At 65.1% G+C, this 17,649-nt stretch overlaps 3 protein-coding genes across 6 annotated transcripts in view; 2 read left to right on the top strand and 1 right to left on the bottom strand.

Moving 5' to 3' along the window:
* NCOA1 (nuclear receptor coactivator 1) overlaps nucleotides 1–8,880 on the top strand; it is a 125,852-nt gene extending 116,972 nt beyond the window's left edge. For 2 of the 4 annotated variants that reach the window (XM_062573316.1, XM_062573315.1), the window contains exons 14-21: nucleotides 305–473; nucleotides 754–1,071; nucleotides 2,626–2,727; nucleotides 3,111–3,510; nucleotides 4,076–4,250; nucleotides 5,891–6,074; nucleotides 6,813–6,902; nucleotides 7,697–8,880. In XM_062573316.1, the coding sequence (XP_062429300.1) occupies nucleotides 305–473; nucleotides 754–1,071; nucleotides 2,626–2,727; nucleotides 3,111–3,510; nucleotides 4,076–4,250; nucleotides 5,891–6,074; nucleotides 6,813–6,902; nucleotides 7,697–7,879 (1,621 nt within the window). In that variant the 3' untranslated portion in view covers nucleotides 7,880–8,880. Of the gene's footprint in view, nucleotides 1–304; nucleotides 474–753; nucleotides 1,072–2,625; nucleotides 2,728–3,110; nucleotides 3,511–4,075; nucleotides 4,251–5,890; nucleotides 6,075–6,812; nucleotides 6,903–7,546; nucleotides 7,604–7,693 lie in introns of all 4 variants that reach the window. The other 2 variants (XM_062573318.1, XM_062573317.1) reach the window with 2 other exon arrangements.
* A 1,144-nt stretch (nucleotides 8,881–10,024) lies between these two features.
* PTRHD1 (peptidyl-tRNA hydrolase domain containing 1) lies at nucleotides 10,025–11,307 on the bottom strand. Its single transcript, XM_062571240.1, has 2 exons — nucleotides 11,075–11,307; nucleotides 10,025–10,296 (listed from the first exon to the last, which is right to left on the bottom strand). The coding sequence occupies exons 1-2, from the start codon at nucleotides 11,276–11,278 to the stop codon at nucleotides 10,126–10,128; spliced, it is 375 nt and encodes a 124-aa protein (XP_062427224.1). The 5' UTR covers nucleotides 11,279–11,307; the 3' UTR covers nucleotides 10,025–10,125.
* Nucleotides 11,308–12,134: 827 nt separating this feature from the next.
* CENPO (centromere protein O) lies at nucleotides 12,135–16,633 on the top strand. Its single transcript, XM_062571241.1, has 6 exons — nucleotides 12,135–12,217; nucleotides 12,688–12,857; nucleotides 13,218–13,341; nucleotides 14,194–14,453; nucleotides 15,060–15,231; nucleotides 16,376–16,633. The coding sequence occupies exons 1-6, from the start codon at nucleotides 12,148–12,150 to the stop codon at nucleotides 16,498–16,500; spliced, it is 921 nt and encodes a 306-aa protein (XP_062427225.1). The 5' UTR covers nucleotides 12,135–12,147; the 3' UTR covers nucleotides 16,501–16,633.
* Nucleotides 16,634–17,649: the final 1,016 nt, after the last annotated feature.

The following is a 17,649-nucleotide window of genomic DNA, read 5'->3' on the forward strand; positions in this document are numbered from 1 at the left end:
TTACGGGAGGCGCCGGCGGCCCCGGTGCTCCCCGCCGCACTGCTTCGCCTGCCGCGGCGGGTGCAAACGACCGTGGCTGGCGCGGCGGGCTCGCGCCGGCTCGCTGCGGTCGCCCCCGGCGCTCCGTTCCCGTCCATCTCCGAACGCGCCCGCCCCCGACTCTTCGAAAGCGGGTCCGATGCGAAGCAGCGGGGGCCCGGGCTGCGGCGTGCGGCGAGCCCCGTTCGTCGCCCGCGCGCTCCCCGCGGCCGCTCCGCGGTGCCGGGCGCCCGGGGCGCTGACGCCCGCTCCTTCGCCTCCGCAGCCAGTGCATCGCCTCGCAGCTGGACGAGCTGCTCTGCCCCCCGACCACGCCGGAGGGCCGCAACGACGAGAAGGCCCTGCTCGAGCAGCTCGTGTCCTTCCTCAGCGGCAAAGACGAGACGGAGCTGGCCGAGCTCGATCGGGCGCTCGGCATCGACAAGCTGGTGCAGGTACGTGGCTGGGCCGCAAGAAAGACGGGGAGGGATATGGAGGAAAACGAGGTTTGGGATTTTTCCTGAGAGCGGTTTCTTCCTCTGCTCCCCGCAGCATCCGTGCAAATGTTTTTCCCCCCAAAAGGGACATTCCCGGCTCGCTCGGCGCCGGGCGAGGAGGCCCCGGAGGCGCGGGCCATGCCGTTTTCGGGAGAGGGCTGGGCGGCGGGGGGTTCGGGGGGGTCTGGGGCCGTGCCCGGCGCGCCGGCGAGCCTCCTCTCCCCTCTCTCCGCTGCAGGGCGGCGGGCTGGAGGCGCTGACGGAGAGGTTCCCGCCCCAGCAGGCTGCCGCGCCGCTGCTGCTGGAGCAGAAGGCCGGCGCGTACCCGCAGCCTTACTCCTCGGCAGCGCCCGCCGCCAGCCTCCCCGCCGCCTTCCCCGGCATGGTGCGCCAGAAGCCGTCGTTCGGGCCCGTGCCGGTGCAGGTGCCGCCGCCGCCGCGCGGCGCCTTCCCCACCAGCATGGCCATGCAGCCCCGGCAGCCCCTCAGCCGGCCCCCGACGGCCCCCAACCAGCTGCGACTTCAGCTGCAGCAGCGGCTCCAGGGCCAGCAGCAGGTACGGCGTCGCGGCCGGAGCCTGGGACGCGGGCATGGAGGGGTCCAGCATCGTGGCCGGAGCCTGGGACGCGGGCACGGAGGGGTCCGCCGTCCCGGTGGGTCCTGGGACGCAGGCACGGAGGGGTCCAGCGTCCCGGCCAGAGTCTGGGACGCGGGCACGGAGGGGTCCAGCGTCCTGGCCGGAGCCTGGGACATGGGCATGGAGGGGTCCGGCGTCCCGGCTGGTCCTGGGACGCAGGCACGGAGGGGTCTGGCGTCCCGGCTGGTCCTGGGACGCGGGCGCGGAGGGGTCTGCAGTCCCGGCCGGTCCTGGGACATGGACATGGAGCAAGGAGCTGTCCTGGCTGGTCCTGGGATATTGGCATAGAGCGATGAGCCATCCTGGGCAGTCCTGATTGTGGGCACGGAGAGATCCGCTGTCCCAGACGGACCTGGGACATGGACACAGATTTGCTGTGCTGGCTTGTCCTAGGATGCGGGCACGGAGGGATCCTCTGTCCTGGCTGGTCCTGGGAGGTGGGCATGGAGAGATCTGCCGTCCCAGTTTTCCCAGGATGTGGACATGAAGGGCTCTGGCATCCTGGCTGGTCCTGAGGTGTGGGCACGCAGAGATCTGCTGTCCCTGGACATAGGCATGGAGGGATCCGACACCCCGGCTGCTCCCAGGATAGGGGCATGGAGGGATCCACTGTCCTGGCCGGTCCTGGGACGTGGGCACAGAGAGATTCTCTGTCCCAGTTGGTCCTGGGACATAGACATGGAGAAATCCACTGTCCCAGCCGGTCCTGGGCTGCCGGCACGGGGGGACCCGCCGTCCCGGCCGGTCCTGGGCCGTGGGCATGGGGGGACCCACCATCCTAGCTGGACCTGGGACGTGGGCATGGAGGGACCCACCATCCCGGCTGGTCCTGGGCCGCGGGCACGGGGGGACCCGCCGTCCCGGCCGATCCTGGGCCGCAGGCACGGGGGGACCCACCGTCCCGGCCGATCCTGGGCCGCGGGCACGGGGGAACCCGCCGTCCCGGCCGGTCCTGGGCTGCCGGCACGGGGGGACCCGCCGTCCCGGCCGGTCCTGGGCTGCCGGCACGGGGGGACCCGCCGTCCCGGCCGTTCCTGGGCCGCGGGCACGGGGGGGACCCGCCGTCCCGGCCGGTCCTGGGCTGCCGGCACGGGGGGACCCGCCGTCCCGGCCGGTCCTGGGCTGCCGGCACGGGGGGACCCGCCGTCCCGGCCGGTCCTGGGCCGCAGGCACGGGGGGACCCGCCGTCCCGGCCGGTCCTGGGCCGCAGGCACGGGGGGACCCGCCGTCCCGGCCGGTCCTGGGCTGCCGGCACGGGGGAACCCGCCGTCCCGGCCGTGGCCCTGCGGCAGGCACCGCGCGGTTGCAGGACGCTTGGGGCACTCGAGATTGCTTGCGGTCGGGGAGCCCTGTGGGCTCGGGCGAGCGAGGGGGAAGAGCAGCCCTGAAGCGACCGAGCCTGAGCCGCGTCGAGCAAAACCGCTTTCAGATCTTCCTGATCGCTTTTTTCCCGCTCCTCTCCCTGCTCTTCAGCTGATCCATCAAAATCGGCAGGCAATCCTCAACCAGTTCGCGGCGAGCTCGCCGGTCGGCATCAACATGCGGGCCGGCATGCAGCAGCAGATGACGCCGCAGGTAAGGGCCCGGCAGCGGTGGCGCGCGGGCAGGGGACGTCGGGGCCGCAGCCCGGGGCGCGGAGAGCCGGGCCGGGCTCTGGCGGCTTGGAGCCGGTTCTCCGGGAAGCCTTCGGGGTTTGGTGGGTGCTGCGAGGCCTCCGGCGCTCGGCGACTGGGCGGCGCGAGCCACGGCGCGGGGGGCCTGCGCGTTGCCGCCGTGGCGCCGCTCCCGGCTGCTGCGAGCCTCGTGCAGCTCGCGCCTGCCGCGCGGAGCCTTGCCCGGGTGCCTCGCGGGGGTCCCGGCCGAGCGGGACGCGTCCTCGGGCGGGACGCTTTCGGGGCGGGTGGCCCCCCGGCCGAGGGCAGCCGCGGCCACCGGGGCGTCCGTCTGCTTCCCCGCAGCCGCCGCTGAACGCCCAGATGCTGGCGCAGCGCCAGCGGGAGCTCTACAGCCAGCAGCACCGGCAGAGGCAGCTCATGCAGCAGCGCGCCATCCTGATGCGGCAGCAGAGCTTCGGGAGCAGCCTGCCGCCCTCGGGCGGGCTGCCCGTGCAGATGGGGGCGGCCCGCCTGGCCCAGGCGCCCCCGCAGCAGTTCCCCTACCCCCCCAGCTACGGTACGAGCCCCGGCAACCCGCCCGCCTCCACCAGCCCCTTCTCGCAGCTGGCCGCCAGCCCCGAGGCGGCGCTGGCCAACCGCGGCGGCATGGTGAACCGGGGCATGATGGGCGGCGTCGGCGGGCAGTTCGGCGCCGGCATGACCCCGCAGATGCAGCAGAACATCTTCCAGTATTCGGGATCAGGTGGGTGCCGGCGGGGCCCCCGGGGCCGGGTGGGGTGGGCTGTGTGGAGCCGGCGCCGGATCTGGCTCCTGCGAGCTGGAGGGGACGGGCGCGACGTGGCCGCGGCCGCGGCGCAGGGGCTGCGGCCGGGGGGAACCTTCGCGAGCAAAGAGGCTGCCGAAAAATCCCGCGGCGTGGTTGCCGGAGCACCAGCAGAAGGTGGTTTTACTCGAACCGAAGCAGCCGTCCCGCGGTGGGAGCAGAGGTGGTGGCACCGCTGTGGCTCGCGAGGGTGGAGGGAGCCCGGCTCTGGTGGTGCCACCACCGTGGCCTCCTGGCTGTCCCAGGGCTGTTTGCCGGCGGCGCGCAACTTGCCCAGTGCGCTTTTTGGCACGGGGTGCTAGTCTCCAGTCTCCGCATCCCCATGGGCCTTTTCCAGAAGCAGAAAGCCGAGGCTGGCGCCTGTGGCTCCACGGCAGCGGCTGCGTGGGAAGGAGGAGGAGGAGGAGGAGGAGGAGGGACGGGAGGGTCCCGCGGCCTCCTCGGAGGCGAGGTCCGCCCCGTGACGCGGTCTGTCCTCCCGCAGGCATGGGCCAGCAAAGCGAGCCCGCCTTCGCCCCGTCGCTCAGCCCCAGCAGCCCGCTGATGTCGCCGCAGCTCCCTCCGTCTCAGAGCCCCATGCTGCAGCCGGCTGCGCCGACGCCGGGCTACCAGTCGCCGGACATGAAGACCTGGCAGCAAGGAGCGATGGGGAATAACAAGTAAGATGATGCAGCGTCGGATCGAGGTGCGCGTGGAGGCGGCGGCGGCGCCAGGCTGCTGCTCGCCTCGGAGGTTGTTAGCGGGGCGGCGTGCGAGGTCCCGTGCCGGTCTCCGAGCCTGGTCCCGTGCCGGGACGTCCAGAAGCCCACGGCACGTTGGTTTGACCCGGCGAAGATGTGTGCTGAGCAGGATGCCGAGCAGAGCGTTGGCTTTTGGTTAGGCGGGCGGCTTGGTTAGGTGGCGTGGAGGTGAACGGACCTGGGAGACGTGGCGCCGGACGGGTCCCGGCCTGCGGTCGCCCTGCTCTGCGGGCCCGCGTCGCTGCGCGGGTGCCTCCTCGGCAGGGATTTACCCTGCCCTGACCTGGGCGAGCAAACGGGCCGAACTCCCACGTATGCCTGAAACAGGAGGAAAAGAGCCCGAGCGCTCCCCTGCGGGCTGCTCGGCCCGGCCGTGGCGGCGCAGCGCGGCTCGCCCGGCTCTGCCGGCGTTCGGCAGGAGCTTCTGCGCTGGGCGCGATACGCGGGGAGCTTGACGCAGGGCCGGCCCCGCGTCCGGCCCGGGTTCCCGCGGGCGTCTCCCGCCCTGGCGCTGTGCTGGCGCTCCCGCGCCGTGCCGCCAACCCAGCTCGGCACGCCGGTGGGTCTTGCTGCGGCCGGAGCGGGGGGCAGACGTCTCCCGCGTTTCCAGGGTTTCCTCGGGCTCTTGGAGCCTCCGTGCCGGTTCCGCCTCGTTCTGCTCACGGGCAGCTCTTCTCCCCTTCCAGGATTGCTGTGCTTAACAAGCCGTATTTTAAAACAAAGACCTCGGGGCTTCAAGCAGGCTCCGCGTCCGAACCCGTTCTCGGTGCGGCACGCTCTCAGTCTCGCCGTTACACGCGAAGCAGCGAGCAGGCGGGGAGGCTGAGGAAGGTGCTGAGCTGCGGCCGGGCGCGCGGTGCATCGCGGAGACCGCTCGGAGCAGCTCTGCCGGGCGGCGCAGCTCGCCGCTGGGCCGGGAGCCGGAGCAGGGCCTTCTCGGCCTCTGCCGGCGCTGCGTTTCTCACGAGGGCTCGCTGCCGCGCGGGCTCTGCTCTCCCGCGTCCGAGCGGCACAGACCGGGCTGTAGCAGCGGGCGACGTGACGGGTCCAGGCTGCGACGTGCTTGGCAGCAGTTTGCTGCGTTTGGGGCTGGGAACGGGGCAGAAGAGGGTCCCAAGCCGGAGGGTTTGCGAGTTGCTCTTCTTCAGAGACTGGAGTCCTCTACGCGGCAGCAGCAAGGGACAGTTTGTCCGCCCCAAGGGGCCGATTTCTGCCTGGTGGAGGAAGTTCTTGGGGGAGAGCCCTCTCCCTGGTAAACCTCAAGAGCTTTTGTGCAAGGGGAACGGCACGTCTCGCAAGCCAAGCGGCAGCGCGGCGCGGAGCTCGCCCCGGGAGGGGGGCCGGGGGGGCCACGCCATCCCGGGAGCCGGCTGCTGCGGGCGTCGCACCAGCTGCCCGCAGAGCCGCCGCCTCCCCCGCTCCCTGCGGCTGAGGGCAGAGCCGGGGACGGGCGCCGCGTGTCCCAGCCCGGCCCGAACGGCAGGCGTCCACGGGCCCCGGGGGACGCCCGGGTGCTGCCTTTGCCGCGCGTGATCCCGTGTTTCCTTCTCGGTTGACAGCGTGTTCAGCCAAGCCGGGCAGACCCAGGCGGCGCCGGCTCAGCAGGGCATGTACAACAACATGAGCATCACCGTGTCCATGGCCGGGGGAAACACCAGCGTCCAGAACATGAATCCCATGACGGCACAGATGCAGATGAACTCGCTGCCGATGCCCGGGATGAACTCCATGTGCTCGGAGCAGGTCAGTGCCGCGCCGCGCCGGCCCCCCGCGCTCCGAGCGCTCCCGGGAGCGCCGGCAGCCGCCGCGCCGGGCGCCCGACGCTCTGCCTGCTCCCCTGGGGGTTTGCTTGTCCAGCGGGTCTCTCCGGCCTCGTTAGGCTGATGTCGTTGCTGGAATTTCAGCAAGCGACGGGTGTCCCAGGCTGACCCGGCCACGCTGGGAATTGCCCGATTCCCCCTGCCGAGGGGGTTCGGCGCTGAGGCTCGGGCTGTGCTCCAGCTGCCCCCCGGCCTCGGCACGCAGCCGGCCGTCTCTGCGCTGGCAGACGCGCTCCCGCGCCTCCGGGGTCCTTGCTCCTCCCTTCGCTCCGGGGTAGCGACAGCTTTCAGCGGGCCCCGCCGCGCTTTCGCTCCTCTGGCCCTTGGGTGAGGTAGCAGCAAAGGCCTCTGCCTCGCGCTGCCGGTGCTAGCTGAGCCCCTCGGCTGTGCTAAACCCGCGAGCGCCCCGCGAGCCAGGCTCGGAGGAAGCAGCGCCCGCGGCGTCCCCGGGGCGCGCGGGGACCGCGCCGAGCAGCGCCCGCGCCGCGCCGCGCCGCGCCGGGGCCTCCGGGCTGCCGCCGCCACCGCTGCCGCTCCGGCAGGCCCTTCGGCACCTGCGGAAGCCGGAGATGAGCCGCCGGGGCCCGTGCGCCTTCGCGACGGCTCGCCGCCCCTCGCGGCGCCGGGCCCCGCGGCTGAGCGTTGCTCTCGCTTTCGGCAGGTCAGCGACCCGGCGCTGAGACCCGCGGGCCTTTACTGCAACCAGCTTTCCTCCACTGACCTGTTGAAAACGGAAGCAGACGGGGCGCAGGTCAGTAAGAAACTGCTAAGCGCATCTCAGGTACCGAGCGGGCTCCGCGGCGCGCTCGCCGCCGGCCGGCGTTCGGCGGCGGCCCCGAGACGTCCTGCAGCCCCCGGCCGAACCCGGCCAGCACCAGGGCTCGCGGCGGCGGCGGCGGCGGCCTTCCCGCGCAGGCGCCGAGGAGCAGGAAGCGGCTCGGCGTGCTCCAGGAGGGTTTCTTTCCTAGGCCGGCGTCTCCTCGGAGGGCTCTCGGGAGCCTCCCCGGCGCCGCGCGGCAGCGACGGCCCCTCCGCTCCCCCCCCCCCCCCCCCCACCCCCGGAGCCGGCGAGCGCCGAGCCGAGCGCCGGCGCCCCGAAACTCCGAGACTCCTGCAGCACTGCCGGGAGTGCAGTGCTTTCTTTTTTCCTTTTTTCCTTTTTTCCCCTGTGCACCGACGCAGCGATAACGCGATGGATTTCCTTCTCTTAGAAGCGCCCGCCGCCGGCGGGGCCGTGGCCCAAGGCGGCCCCCCCCTCCTCCTCGGGGGCGTGCTGGGCCGCCGCTTTTTTTATTATTTTTTTTTCCCTTTTTTTATCTTTTTTTCCCCGATGCAAAACGTGCGAAGCGTGCCGAGCTCCGACCCGAATGAGTTGCAGCGGTTTTCTTTTTGTAGGAAAAGAAGACAGAAGAGTTCTTCTCTGTGGTGGCTCCAGACTAGAGGAATTCTCTAGTGAGTTTCCACTTCACGTAGTTCCCAGTCCGCCGCCGCCGGCCCGTGCCCCCGCGCCGCTCACGGCCCCTCTCCCTTTTTGTGTCCCAGCAGGTCCAGCAGGTTCAGGTGTTCGCGGACGTGCAGTGTACGGTGAACCTGGTGGGAGAGCCCTACCTGAACCAGCCGGCGGCCCTGGGCGCCCCGAAGGCCGCCGCGGGGCCGCCGCCGCCGCCGCCGCCGCCGCCGCCGCCGGGCCAGCAGAAGAGCCTCCTGCAGCAGCTACTGACCGAATAACGCTTCTCAGAGGAATGTGAAGTTTAAATAATAAGACGTACAGAGATTATATAAATATATATATTATATATTTTTCTGAGATTTTTGATATCTCAACAACTTGCAGCCATTCTTCAGCTCGTAGTGTTTTGGAGCAAAAACGGGGGGTGTTTTGTTTGGGGGGGGCTATTTTTTTTTGTTTCGTTCCCCTTTTTCCCCCCTTTTTTTTTCCTTTTTTTTTTTTTTAAAAGCGTCGGATGTTGGCGAAGCGACGGGGCAGGACAGCCGGTTTTCTTGAGCCAAAATTACAGATGATTCTTATTTTTGTAATCAGTTGCTGGCTTCTTAATCTGGACGACGGTTTCTCGGGGAGGCGGGGAGGGAAGGGGGCCGCAGGGAGCCGCAGGGCTGCGTCGGGAGGAAGACGAGGACGAGGAGGAGGAGGAGGAGGAGGAGCAGGAGGAGCAGGAGGAGAGGAGCAATCTCAGTTTCAGCTGGATCTGTCACTGATCGCGCCCGGCCCGGGGACGCGGCGCCGGGGTGGGGGGGGACGCTGGATTTCCGCGCGGAAAGCCGGTTTTACTCACGCTTAAAACAAGACCCTTCGCCCCGCGCCCCAGCCCGCTTGTGCGTACAATCAGCTTTTTCTAGCAATCGTGAGTTTGTCGGTTTTAAAGAAGAACAGAGTATTTTGACCCACCATTTTTTTCCATGGTTTATGCTGGTTTAAAAGCCTCCTCGCAAAAAAAAAAAAAAAAAAAACGGAGGCGACAACGTGTATATGACAACCGAGGAAAAAAAAAAAAAGACAAAAAAAGAACAGTTCGGGGGGAAAAAAAACTGCAATAATTTTTAGGGGGAAGGATGGGGGGAGGGTTCTGTCAATTATTGTAGATAAAAATTTTCTGATTAAATATTAAATAAAATTAAGCAGTCGGTTCTTTCTGCTTTGATTGTGTTTAACAGCTGAGGTAGCTTAAACTATTTAAAATAATAATAATAAAATAATAATAATAATTGAATTCTCTGCTGGGAGAAAGCTTATTTTTTCCCCCCCTCCAAGGCCCCCCTGTGAACAACTCCGGGCTCCGTGTGAATTGGGTCCCTGCGCTTCCAGCTGGGATCGCTGCCGCGCACGGGGGGCTCCGTGGGGCCGCGTGGGGCTGTGGGGCCACGTGGGGCTGCGTGGGGCCGTGGGGGCCCGTGTGGGGCCGGCGCGGGGCCATCCGCGAGCGCGCTGGGTGGGACGCGCCTGGCGCTGGGCCGGGCCAGGCCAGGCTGAGCCGTGCTGAGCCGTGCTGTGCCAGTCCGAGGTGTGCCAGGCCGAGCTGGGCCATGCCAGGCCAGGCTGAGCCGTGCTGGGCCGAGCCGTTGCCAGGCCGGGCTGGACTAGGCTGGGCTGAGCCAAGCCATGCCAGGCTGAGCCGTGCTGTGCCAGGCCGAGGTGTGACAGGCCGAGCTGGGCCGTGCCAGGCCAGGCTGAGCCGTGCTGGGCCGAGCCGTTGCCAGGCCGGGCTGGACTAGGCTGGGCTGAGCCAAGCCATGCCAGGCTGAGCCGTGCTGTGCCAGGCCGAGGTGTGCCAGGCCGAGCTGGGCCGTGCCAGGCCAGGCTGAGCCGTGCTGGGCCGAGCCGTTGCCAGGCCGGGCTGGACTAGGCTGGGCTGAGCCAAGCCATGCCAGGCTGAGCCGTGCTGTGCCAGGCCGAGGTGTGCCAGGCCGAGCTGGGCCGTGCCAGGCCAGGCTGAGCCGTGCTGGGCCGAGCCGTTGCCAGGCCGGGCTGGACTAGGCTGGGCTGAGCCAAGCCATGCCAGGCTGAGCCGTGCTGTGCCAGGCCGAGGTGTGCCAGGCCGAGCTGGGCCGTGCCAGGCCAGGCTGAGCCGTGCTGGGCCGAGCCGTTGCCAGGCCGGGCTGGACTAGGCTGGGCTGAGCCAAGCCATGCCAGGCTGAGCCGTGCTGTGCCGGGCTGAGGTGTGCCAGGCCGAGCCGTGCCAAGCTGTGCTGTGCCAGGCCAAGGTATGCCAGGCCAAGGTGGGTTGTGTCGAGCCGTGCCAGGCCGTGCCGTGCCGAGCCGTGCCGTGCCAGGCCGGCGGCTCCGGCTTCACCTCCGCCCTGGGTTTCCCCGGCGGGTCGAGGCGTCGGAAACAGAGACGCGGATGCGGGTGCGGGGCGGGGGGGATATTTTTTTTTAATGGTGCGGAAGAGGGTCGGGCGCGCCCCGCGGCGCCTCCTGCCCGGGGAGCGGGAGCTCCGCGCGCCCGGGACGCGGCTCAGCGCAGCAGCGGGAGCGCCCGGAGGTGGGGCCGCACCTCGCGCCGGGGGTAGGGCCGCAGCGCCAGGCACGTGGCCGCGGCCTCGGGCTGCTCCGTCCAGAGCGCGTGGTCCAGGCCGAGCCGCCGCAGCCTCTCCGCCAGCGCCCGCAGCACCGCCTCGTCCGCCGCCTGCGGCAGCCGGTGCTGCGGGCCGCGGCCGGGCGCCACCCGCCCCGCCGCGCCCCTCCCCCACACCGCCCCTCCCCCACACCGCCCCGCCCCCCGCCCCGCCGCGCCCCTCCCCCACACCGCCCCGCCCCCACACCGCCCCTCCCCCACACCGCCCCGCCCCCCGCCCCGCCGCGCCCCTCCCCCACACCGCCCCTCCCCCACACCGCCCCGCCCCCGCCCCGCCGCGCCCCTCCCCCACACCGCCCCTCCCCCACACCGCCCCGCCCCCGCCCCGCCGCGCCCCTCCCCCACACCGCCCCTCCCCCACACCGCCCCGCCCCCACACCGCCCCGCCCCCACCGAGCCGCGCCTGGCCGCCCCTCCCCCACACCGCCCCGCCCCTCCCCCACACCGCCCCTCCCCCACACCGCCCCTCCCCCACCGAGCCGGGCCGCCCCTCCCCCACACCGCCCCCACCCCACACTGCCCCGCCCCCACCGAGCCGCGCCCAACACCGCCCCTCCCCCATCCCACACACCGCCCCGCCCCCGCCGAGCCGCGCCCAGCCGCCCCTCCCCCACACTGCCCCCCACCCCCCACGCTGCCCCTCCCCCACCGAGCCGCGCCCAAACTGCCCCTCCCCCCACCGCCCCTCACCCCCCACACCGCCCCCCCCACCGCCCCGCCCAACTGCCCCTCCCCCCACCGCCCCGCCCCACAGAGCCGCGCCCCAACTGCCCCGCCCCCAGCTCACGCCCCGCCCCCAGCTCACGCCCCGCCCCCCGGCCCCGCCCACCTCCAGCACCACGATGCGCATGGCGCCGCCCTCCGCCAGGTAGGCGCGCGTGTCCGGGTGGTCGCGGTGCGCGTGCGCGGCGGCCAGCGCGGCGTGGCAGCCCTGCGCCACGAGCGCGCCCAGCGGCCACGACAGCGGCGCGCGGCGCAGGTCGCCCCGCAGCACCACGTACTGCACCAGCGCCGCCTCGCCGGGCGCCGCCATACCGCCGTACGGCGCGCGGGGCCTGCCGGGACGGGGCGGGGGCGGGGGGCGGGGCGGCCAGCGAGCCGCCCCGCGCTGCGCAGGGCATGCTGGGAAGCGGAGCGCCCGGAGCGCAGCCATCTTGCTGTACGGAAAATGGCGGGGTGGGGGAAATGACGTAAAGGGGACGCGTTTCCGGCGGTGCTGCCGCGCGCCGTTTGAACGGCCGTTGTCACGGTGAGCGCGGGAGCAGCCGGGGACCCGGGGCGGGGGCGCCGCGGCCGCCCTGCAGCGCGGCCCCCGGGGGGGGGGGGTGGGCCGTCCTGCCCCCTCTCTCACCGACGGGTCCGGGCTGCCCCCTCCGCCGGCGCCCGCCCCCCTCGGTGGGGGGAACCCCGGTCCCGGGGCCGGGCCGCGCCCCCCGGCGACCGCCCCCCTCGGTGGGGCGGCCCAAAGTCGCCGGGCTGCCTGGGTCCCCGTCTCCCGCGTGGGAAGGGCCCAGTCAAGCTCCCAGAGGGTCACTGTACCGAGACCCCTGGGCTCTCTGGGGCTCCGATGTCTGTGCGTGTCCTGCCGGCAGCTCCCCTGGGGCTGGCAATCCTACTCAGCCCCTCAGGGGGAGGTTTCCTTGTAGGGATGGTGCAAAAGGGGCAATTTGTAAAAAAAAAAAAAAAAAAATATGGTGGTTTACGATGTGCCGTTTCAGCTGCTGTCCCACAGGTCCATCCCTGCGTGGCACCTGCCTGGGAGCCAGGCCTGTCCGCTGAGCGTTTTGGAGCCCCATCCCAACAGCGCGAGGCAAAGAGAGGTCCTGCGGAGCAGAGCTCTTGCGGCCCCCAAGCCGCTGCGTCCTGGGACAGCGCCCGGCAGAGCAGGGCTTGCCTTGGCCGATGTCTGTGCTTCCACTCGATCGAGAGCGGCGAAGGAAAGTAGAAGAAGGGAGAGCATATTTGCAGGATGGTGAGCTGCCCTTTAACGCGGAGGGGTGCCTAGAGCGCAGGGGGCAAGCTGTGCTCCCCTGCAGGATGTCCCTGTAAAAAACATGGGACCAGAAGCGACCTCCTGGCTTGCGTTGGTTCACTCATGGCCAGCTTGGGGTGACACGTAGCCTGACTGTTCTGTGTCTCAGGTTAGCAAACAAAATTGGGAGTTCTGGGTCTCTGGGGATCAAGACTGGTGCATTCACTGCCTTAGTCTGTCCTCCAGGAAGTTAGCTAGCTGCATGGGGTGTTTATTTTAACGTCTGCTAGCGCCTGGTCTTGTTGTTTAAAATGCCCAAAAGCCTTTTTAGCAGAAGTTTGCCTTTTCTCTGCCCCACTGGAGAGCTGCTTTGTGTATCTCTACTGGGCCTGCTTTGTTTTGGATATCACAGTGTGAACAGCTAGTAAGCACAGCCTGGATTTTTGAGCGTGTCATGTTCTTCCTTGCAGGGGTGTTATCTCATCTGGAAATGCTGGAGGCCCAGGCTCATGAGGCAGCCCTAAAGCAGGAGGAAACTGAGCAGCAAGAGGAGAAACTGGCCAGGCTGAAAGCCAGAGTGCGGGAGCTGAGGCTTCGGAGGGATGAGCTGCGGGCTAAAGTGGACTTGCAGCAGCAGAGGGTGAGAGCGGGCTCGCTGCAGAGGCCCAGCAAAGGGCTCCGGCACGCTCCCGCGCTCCTAAGGCGGGTTTGCTGAGCTTATTTACAGAGTACAGCCAGCTGCTATTTTTTATTTTCCCTTTTTAAGTAACATATAGTCCTGGTGCCCACTGTTTCCAGTACAGTGCAGTCCTGCTGGGTCCCCTTGCTTACAGGTTGTGTGGCCGTTTCCAAGCTCTCTTTCCCCCCTCTTCTGCTTGAAATGCTCTCGTGTTTATCTCAGAGCCAAGTTACCTCCCTGTAGCCTGACCATGGTCCCTGACAGGGACGCGTTTTATGTCAGTAACTCTGAGCTGTGGTTCTCATCTTCCGGTTTTTCTAGCTCCTCGAGAAAGAAGGGGTCGTGACGAGCGGCGTCTCAGAGGCAGCCCGGCCCAGTGACCGGGCCGTTCTGGAGTGGAAGATAAAAAATGTTCAGGCCATGCTGCAAGTCTTCTACCTCACAGGTAACGTCCCAAGACCTGTTTGTGGTCAGCTGATGGCTGCGTTTTCGGGGTGCTGGGTTTTGGAGGATGACCTCGATGCGAAGTGTAATTTCCCTGTTAATATGCTTCTATTGTGCTTTAAGCCTTTCAGGTCTGAAGCTGCTGGAAGAGCAATCACGTTGCAGTACCCTGTCCCACACAAAAGGCCTCTGGGGTGTTGCAGAGCCTGTTATTTGCTGAACTGCATCGTTCAGACTATGATCTAGATTCTGGACAGTGTGCAGCTACTTTAGTCCTCATTAGCTCTTTGGGAGTTAGGCAGCTAAATACCCCATTTGGCTCTTTCCAGGCAAGCTTGCAAAGCCAGCATACTCTTCTCATGTGTTCCTGCACCTGCTTTTTATTTTTAGTTTCCATTATTTTATTATTTTTATTTTTAGTTTAGAGTGTGGGGGAAGCAAGTCCTGCCGTGATGCAGGTGGGTTGAGCTCAGGAGCGTACCCGATCCTTTCCTCAGCAGTGAAATGCCGCCTTCCTCCACCCAGGGCTGCCTGGGACACCAGAGCAGCCTCTTCTCCATGGCACGCCAGAGCTGGAACACATTTTTAGGTGGCAGAATAACTCAGTCATTGGGAACTTGAGCTACCAATCAATAATATTTGCATTTCTTAGGAGTCCGTTATCAAAAGGTTGCTGTGCTTGGTGTACCTAAACTCTTCCAAGTCTTTAATCCTCTTAGAGACCTCTCTGAGCTGGTGTAACATATTTCGTGTATGGGGATACAGCTCCTTTGCAGTCCCTATTGCCCCCGCAAAGCTTCCTTGTGGCAACGAGCTATAATGCTGCTAAGTAAACCCTCTCTCTGGACCCAAGGGATCAGTGGGAAGCTGACCAAGCACGGCGTGTGTTTCTGCATCAGCACTGCTTACGAGGGCACCTACCTGGATTCCTACTACCTGGACCTCGTCACCAAGCTGGAGGTGCAGATTCGCCGCCACTCTGTCCCCGTCTTTATCCCCTTGGAGCAGCTAGCCAAGAAGTACTTGCAGACAGACATCAAGCGCTTCCTGTCTGTGCTGTCCGACCACCTGAACGCCTACGTTGGGAGGAGGTACCAGGCTGACCAGTTACAGGTACCAGTGGCCCAGCGTGATGTTCAGCTGTCCTTTTCCCCTTTGCGTACCAAGAGACTTTTTGAGATGACCTAAAAGTGCAGAGCGAGCATCTTCCCCTCCCATCTCCCAGCTAAACGAGGCTGTAGCTCCAAACCCGTGTAGCAGCAAAGTGAAGTGTCGTAAGCACAGTTCATGTGTTCCTGTGTTCTCAAACTCAGTTTTAACAAAACTGTAAGTTACACTGTGGAGTAAGTCCCTTAGCTTTTGCCACGTTCCCTGTCAGGATGCTCCGAGTGCTAACATTCGCGTTAAGCTCTCTGAGGGAAGGGTTTGCTACCCTCACAGTCCTGTTTGTGTACGTGTGAGCGGAAGGGTAGGGAGAACGGAAAGAGATTTCATCGAAATCTTAAAGCCACGTGAGTGCGTCCGCCTCAGAAGCGCTGGGGAAACCTGCGCTTGCGAAATGGGGAACATGCTAGGATTTCGTGTACACCCTTAGGCCCTCCTCACCCACGGCTCACTCAAGGTACAGCGTGGGGACGCTGCTCTTGGCCAGCGCCCAGCTCCATGCTGAGGGGCTCCCTCTATGGCTCGGTGTTGCAGAGGTTGTCCTTGTCCCTCCAGGAACGCTTTTCAGACCGCCTAGAAGGAACCTTGCAGAGGAACTCCTTGTGTAACGTGTTGGTCTTTAAATACAACACGTCAGGAGACAAACAGGCCTTTCCGTTCCGCGCGAAGCTGCTCTATGGAGATCTCTGTCGCAGCCTCCCCACCGAAGCCGTTATTTCGTGCACGCGTAAGTGGACGGCGCTGGCGTCTGTCTCTGATCTTCGAAGAGCTGGCGTTCGGCCCTGCGGTCTCTGGGGTGGGGTGACACAAGAGTTGTAGGGGGATAAGACTGAATTCCTTTAGCACCAGGAATTTCTTTCTCAGTGCAATTAGAGAAATGATTAGCGAGCGCTCTGCAGGTGCAGGCAGAGCCCTGGTGTTGGATGTCTTGTGCTGTGCAGCTACACCCTAATCGCCTCTGCTGTGCCGTTAGGCATGCTGGCATGTGTGTGCGGTACAGCACCGTGGAGAGAGGCAGGAGCAGGGTTGTGACCCCTGTGGAAGAGGCAGGGATACTCTGAAATACTGACAACAGTGATTTCTGCCTGAAACGCTTTCTCAGTACCACCTCCTCCCCCCTCTTCTGTTTCCGTGACGCTGATACGGCAGAGACTGCCTGCGATGCTGGATGGCAGGTGCAGCCCTAACAGTGTGTCACAGATTAATGCTGGATCTGTGCTTTTTTATGACTGGTTAACTCTGGACATCGGATTGGGTTGAGGAATCACTCGCCTGTTTCTCTGCCGGTGGCAGTGAAGAGCTGTGGGCTTGCTCCAGCGGCCCGGCATCCCGCTCCGCCCGGGCGAGCTGGCTGGGCCGTGAAGCGCCCAACCAAGGTGCAGCTAGGTGGAGCTCCAAGAGGAGCAGCTCAGGCTGGTCTCTGGTTGGAGGCACCTGTGGTGCTCCTCTGGTCACTGTTGGGCTGGAGGGGAAACTGTGCGCTGTATAGACAGTTCCCGTTCTTCTTGCCCCGCGGTAGGCTGCCCTTCGTAGGGGAAGCTCTGCCTTCGCTCCCCAGCTTGTGTCTTCTGAGCTGGGAAAGCAGCTAGAGGGCTAAGGCATCCCCACGTTTTCGTCCTCTCGCAAACAGCCCTTCAGCTGTGGGTGTTTCTGAAGCACTTGTGCTCTCTGCAGCCATTCAGCTCCCTCGGGGATGATGTTGGACACAGCGTTAGGAAGGAGAAAGAAGGGTTATGAGGAAAGAAAAAATTGATGACAAAAAGGAGAGTGGAAAATCTCCTAAGGGACAAAGGAAGAATTAGAAGCAAACAGTTATTCTACACTAGTTATGTGTTCCCTTCCCCACTGATGTGTTGGCTTCTCTCTACCAGCGGATGCTCCCGCGTCTCTAGCAGAGAGGACAGCAGCTCACTCGGACGTGTTTCGCCGTGTGGCTCTGCACAAAGCCTTTGACTCATTCAGCAGCCCTGAAGAAAGCCTGGATCAAGCACCGTAAGCGAGTCCGGCCCTCCCCAGTACCGTGTATTTCCTGATCTTCCCAGCCCGCGCGGAGTGGTCTCGAAGTGCGAATGTTTTCTGTGAACTGCAGCACTGTGGCTGGGAACCTGCTGAGCAGCAGTTGACCCAGTTTGAGTCTTGAGAGTGATATTTCCTTGAGGCTTTCAGGTGTCTATTCCAGACAAACTTTCCTCAGAGCCATGCCTGTTCCTTGTAGTTTGGGAGCTGCTCGCAGTGTTTCTCTGAGATGGTGCCGTGGTTCCACAGGACGCCGTAGCCACGGGAAGTGGCTCGCCGTTGGAATGAGAAACTATATTAAAACTTTGCTCTCTTGGTGCTTTTGGGGCAGCAGGCCTGTAGATCACCACTGCGCGCTAACCCAGACAGCAGACCTTGACAAGCGGGGAGCCAGATGGGTGATCTGTCCCCTGCTTACAAGGGCCAGGAAAAGACATCAGGTGAAACCCTGGGATTAGGGGACAACAGGGATCGTTTTGGTAGGCCACTGCATCGGGTTTGGACAGCGGTGAGGTTTGGTGGTTGCCAGCAGCACCCTGTGCCCGTGTGCAGGCTGCACCACCAGTGTTAAACCCCCCAAAGCGTTAACGCTGAACTCTCGCAGTGCCTTTGGACGTGCGGTTGCCCTCCCCTTTGGGCACAGGCCTGCTTTCCTGATGTCTTGGCATCACTTTTGCTCCAAATTTGGATTAGAATCTTTAAAAAATTGTGGTTTTGTAACAGGACTTTTTTAGCTTGTTAATAAAAACGCTGTTATGGAAACTAGTACTCAAATCTCCTTTGAGCTTTTGAAGTCGCAAATAAAAATACTGCGTTGCAGAAACTGTAGTACTTAAAAATCTGCTTTTATTGATTTCTTTTAACCTTTTAATGTGTATTTTACACAACGGTTTCTTCTTTTGCCTCATTTTTATGCCAGTCTTGTTTGATTCTTCGCGTCAGGGGGGCGTGTAACCTGCTGCCCCAGTCCTGCACCCCTTGCTGTTAAGGTATCTTTCCTTACCTTGCCCAGAGGAAGAGGCCTGGACCCTGCTTGGCCTGCGAGGGAAACCAGTGGCAAAGCCGGGCTCGCCCCAGGTTGCAGGCCAGGGCTCCCAGCGTGATCCTGCGTTCGTGTGGGATAGATGGA

This window comes from Rhea pennata, chromosome 3, assembly GCF_028389875.1.
Source record: "Rhea pennata isolate bPtePen1 chromosome 3, bPtePen1.pri, whole genome shotgun sequence".
NCBI classification, from domain to species: Eukaryota; Metazoa; Chordata; class Aves; order Rheiformes; family Rheidae; genus Rhea; species Rhea pennata.

Coding starts and splice junctions, on each gene's coding strand:
- PTRHD1 (XM_062571240.1), bottom strand. CDS start 11,278: ATGGCGGCGCCCGGCGAGGCGGCGCTGGTGCAGTACGTGGTGCTGCGG. Junction 10,297..11,074: donor TGCGCATCGTGGTGCTGGAG/GTGGGCGGGGCC, acceptor CGGCTGCCGCAG/GCGGCGGACGAGGCGGTGCT.
- CENPO (XM_062571241.1), top strand. CDS start 12,148: ATGTCTGTGCTTCCACTCGATCGAGAGCGGCGAAGGAAAGTAGAAGAA. Junction 12,218..12,687: donor GAGAGCATATTTGCAGGATG/GTGAGCTGCCCT, acceptor TCTTCCTTGCAG/GGGTGTTATCTCATCTGGAA. Junction 15,232..16,375: donor AGCCGTTATTTCGTGCACGC/GTAAGTGGACGG, acceptor TCTCTCTACCAG/CGGATGCTCCCGCGTCTCTA.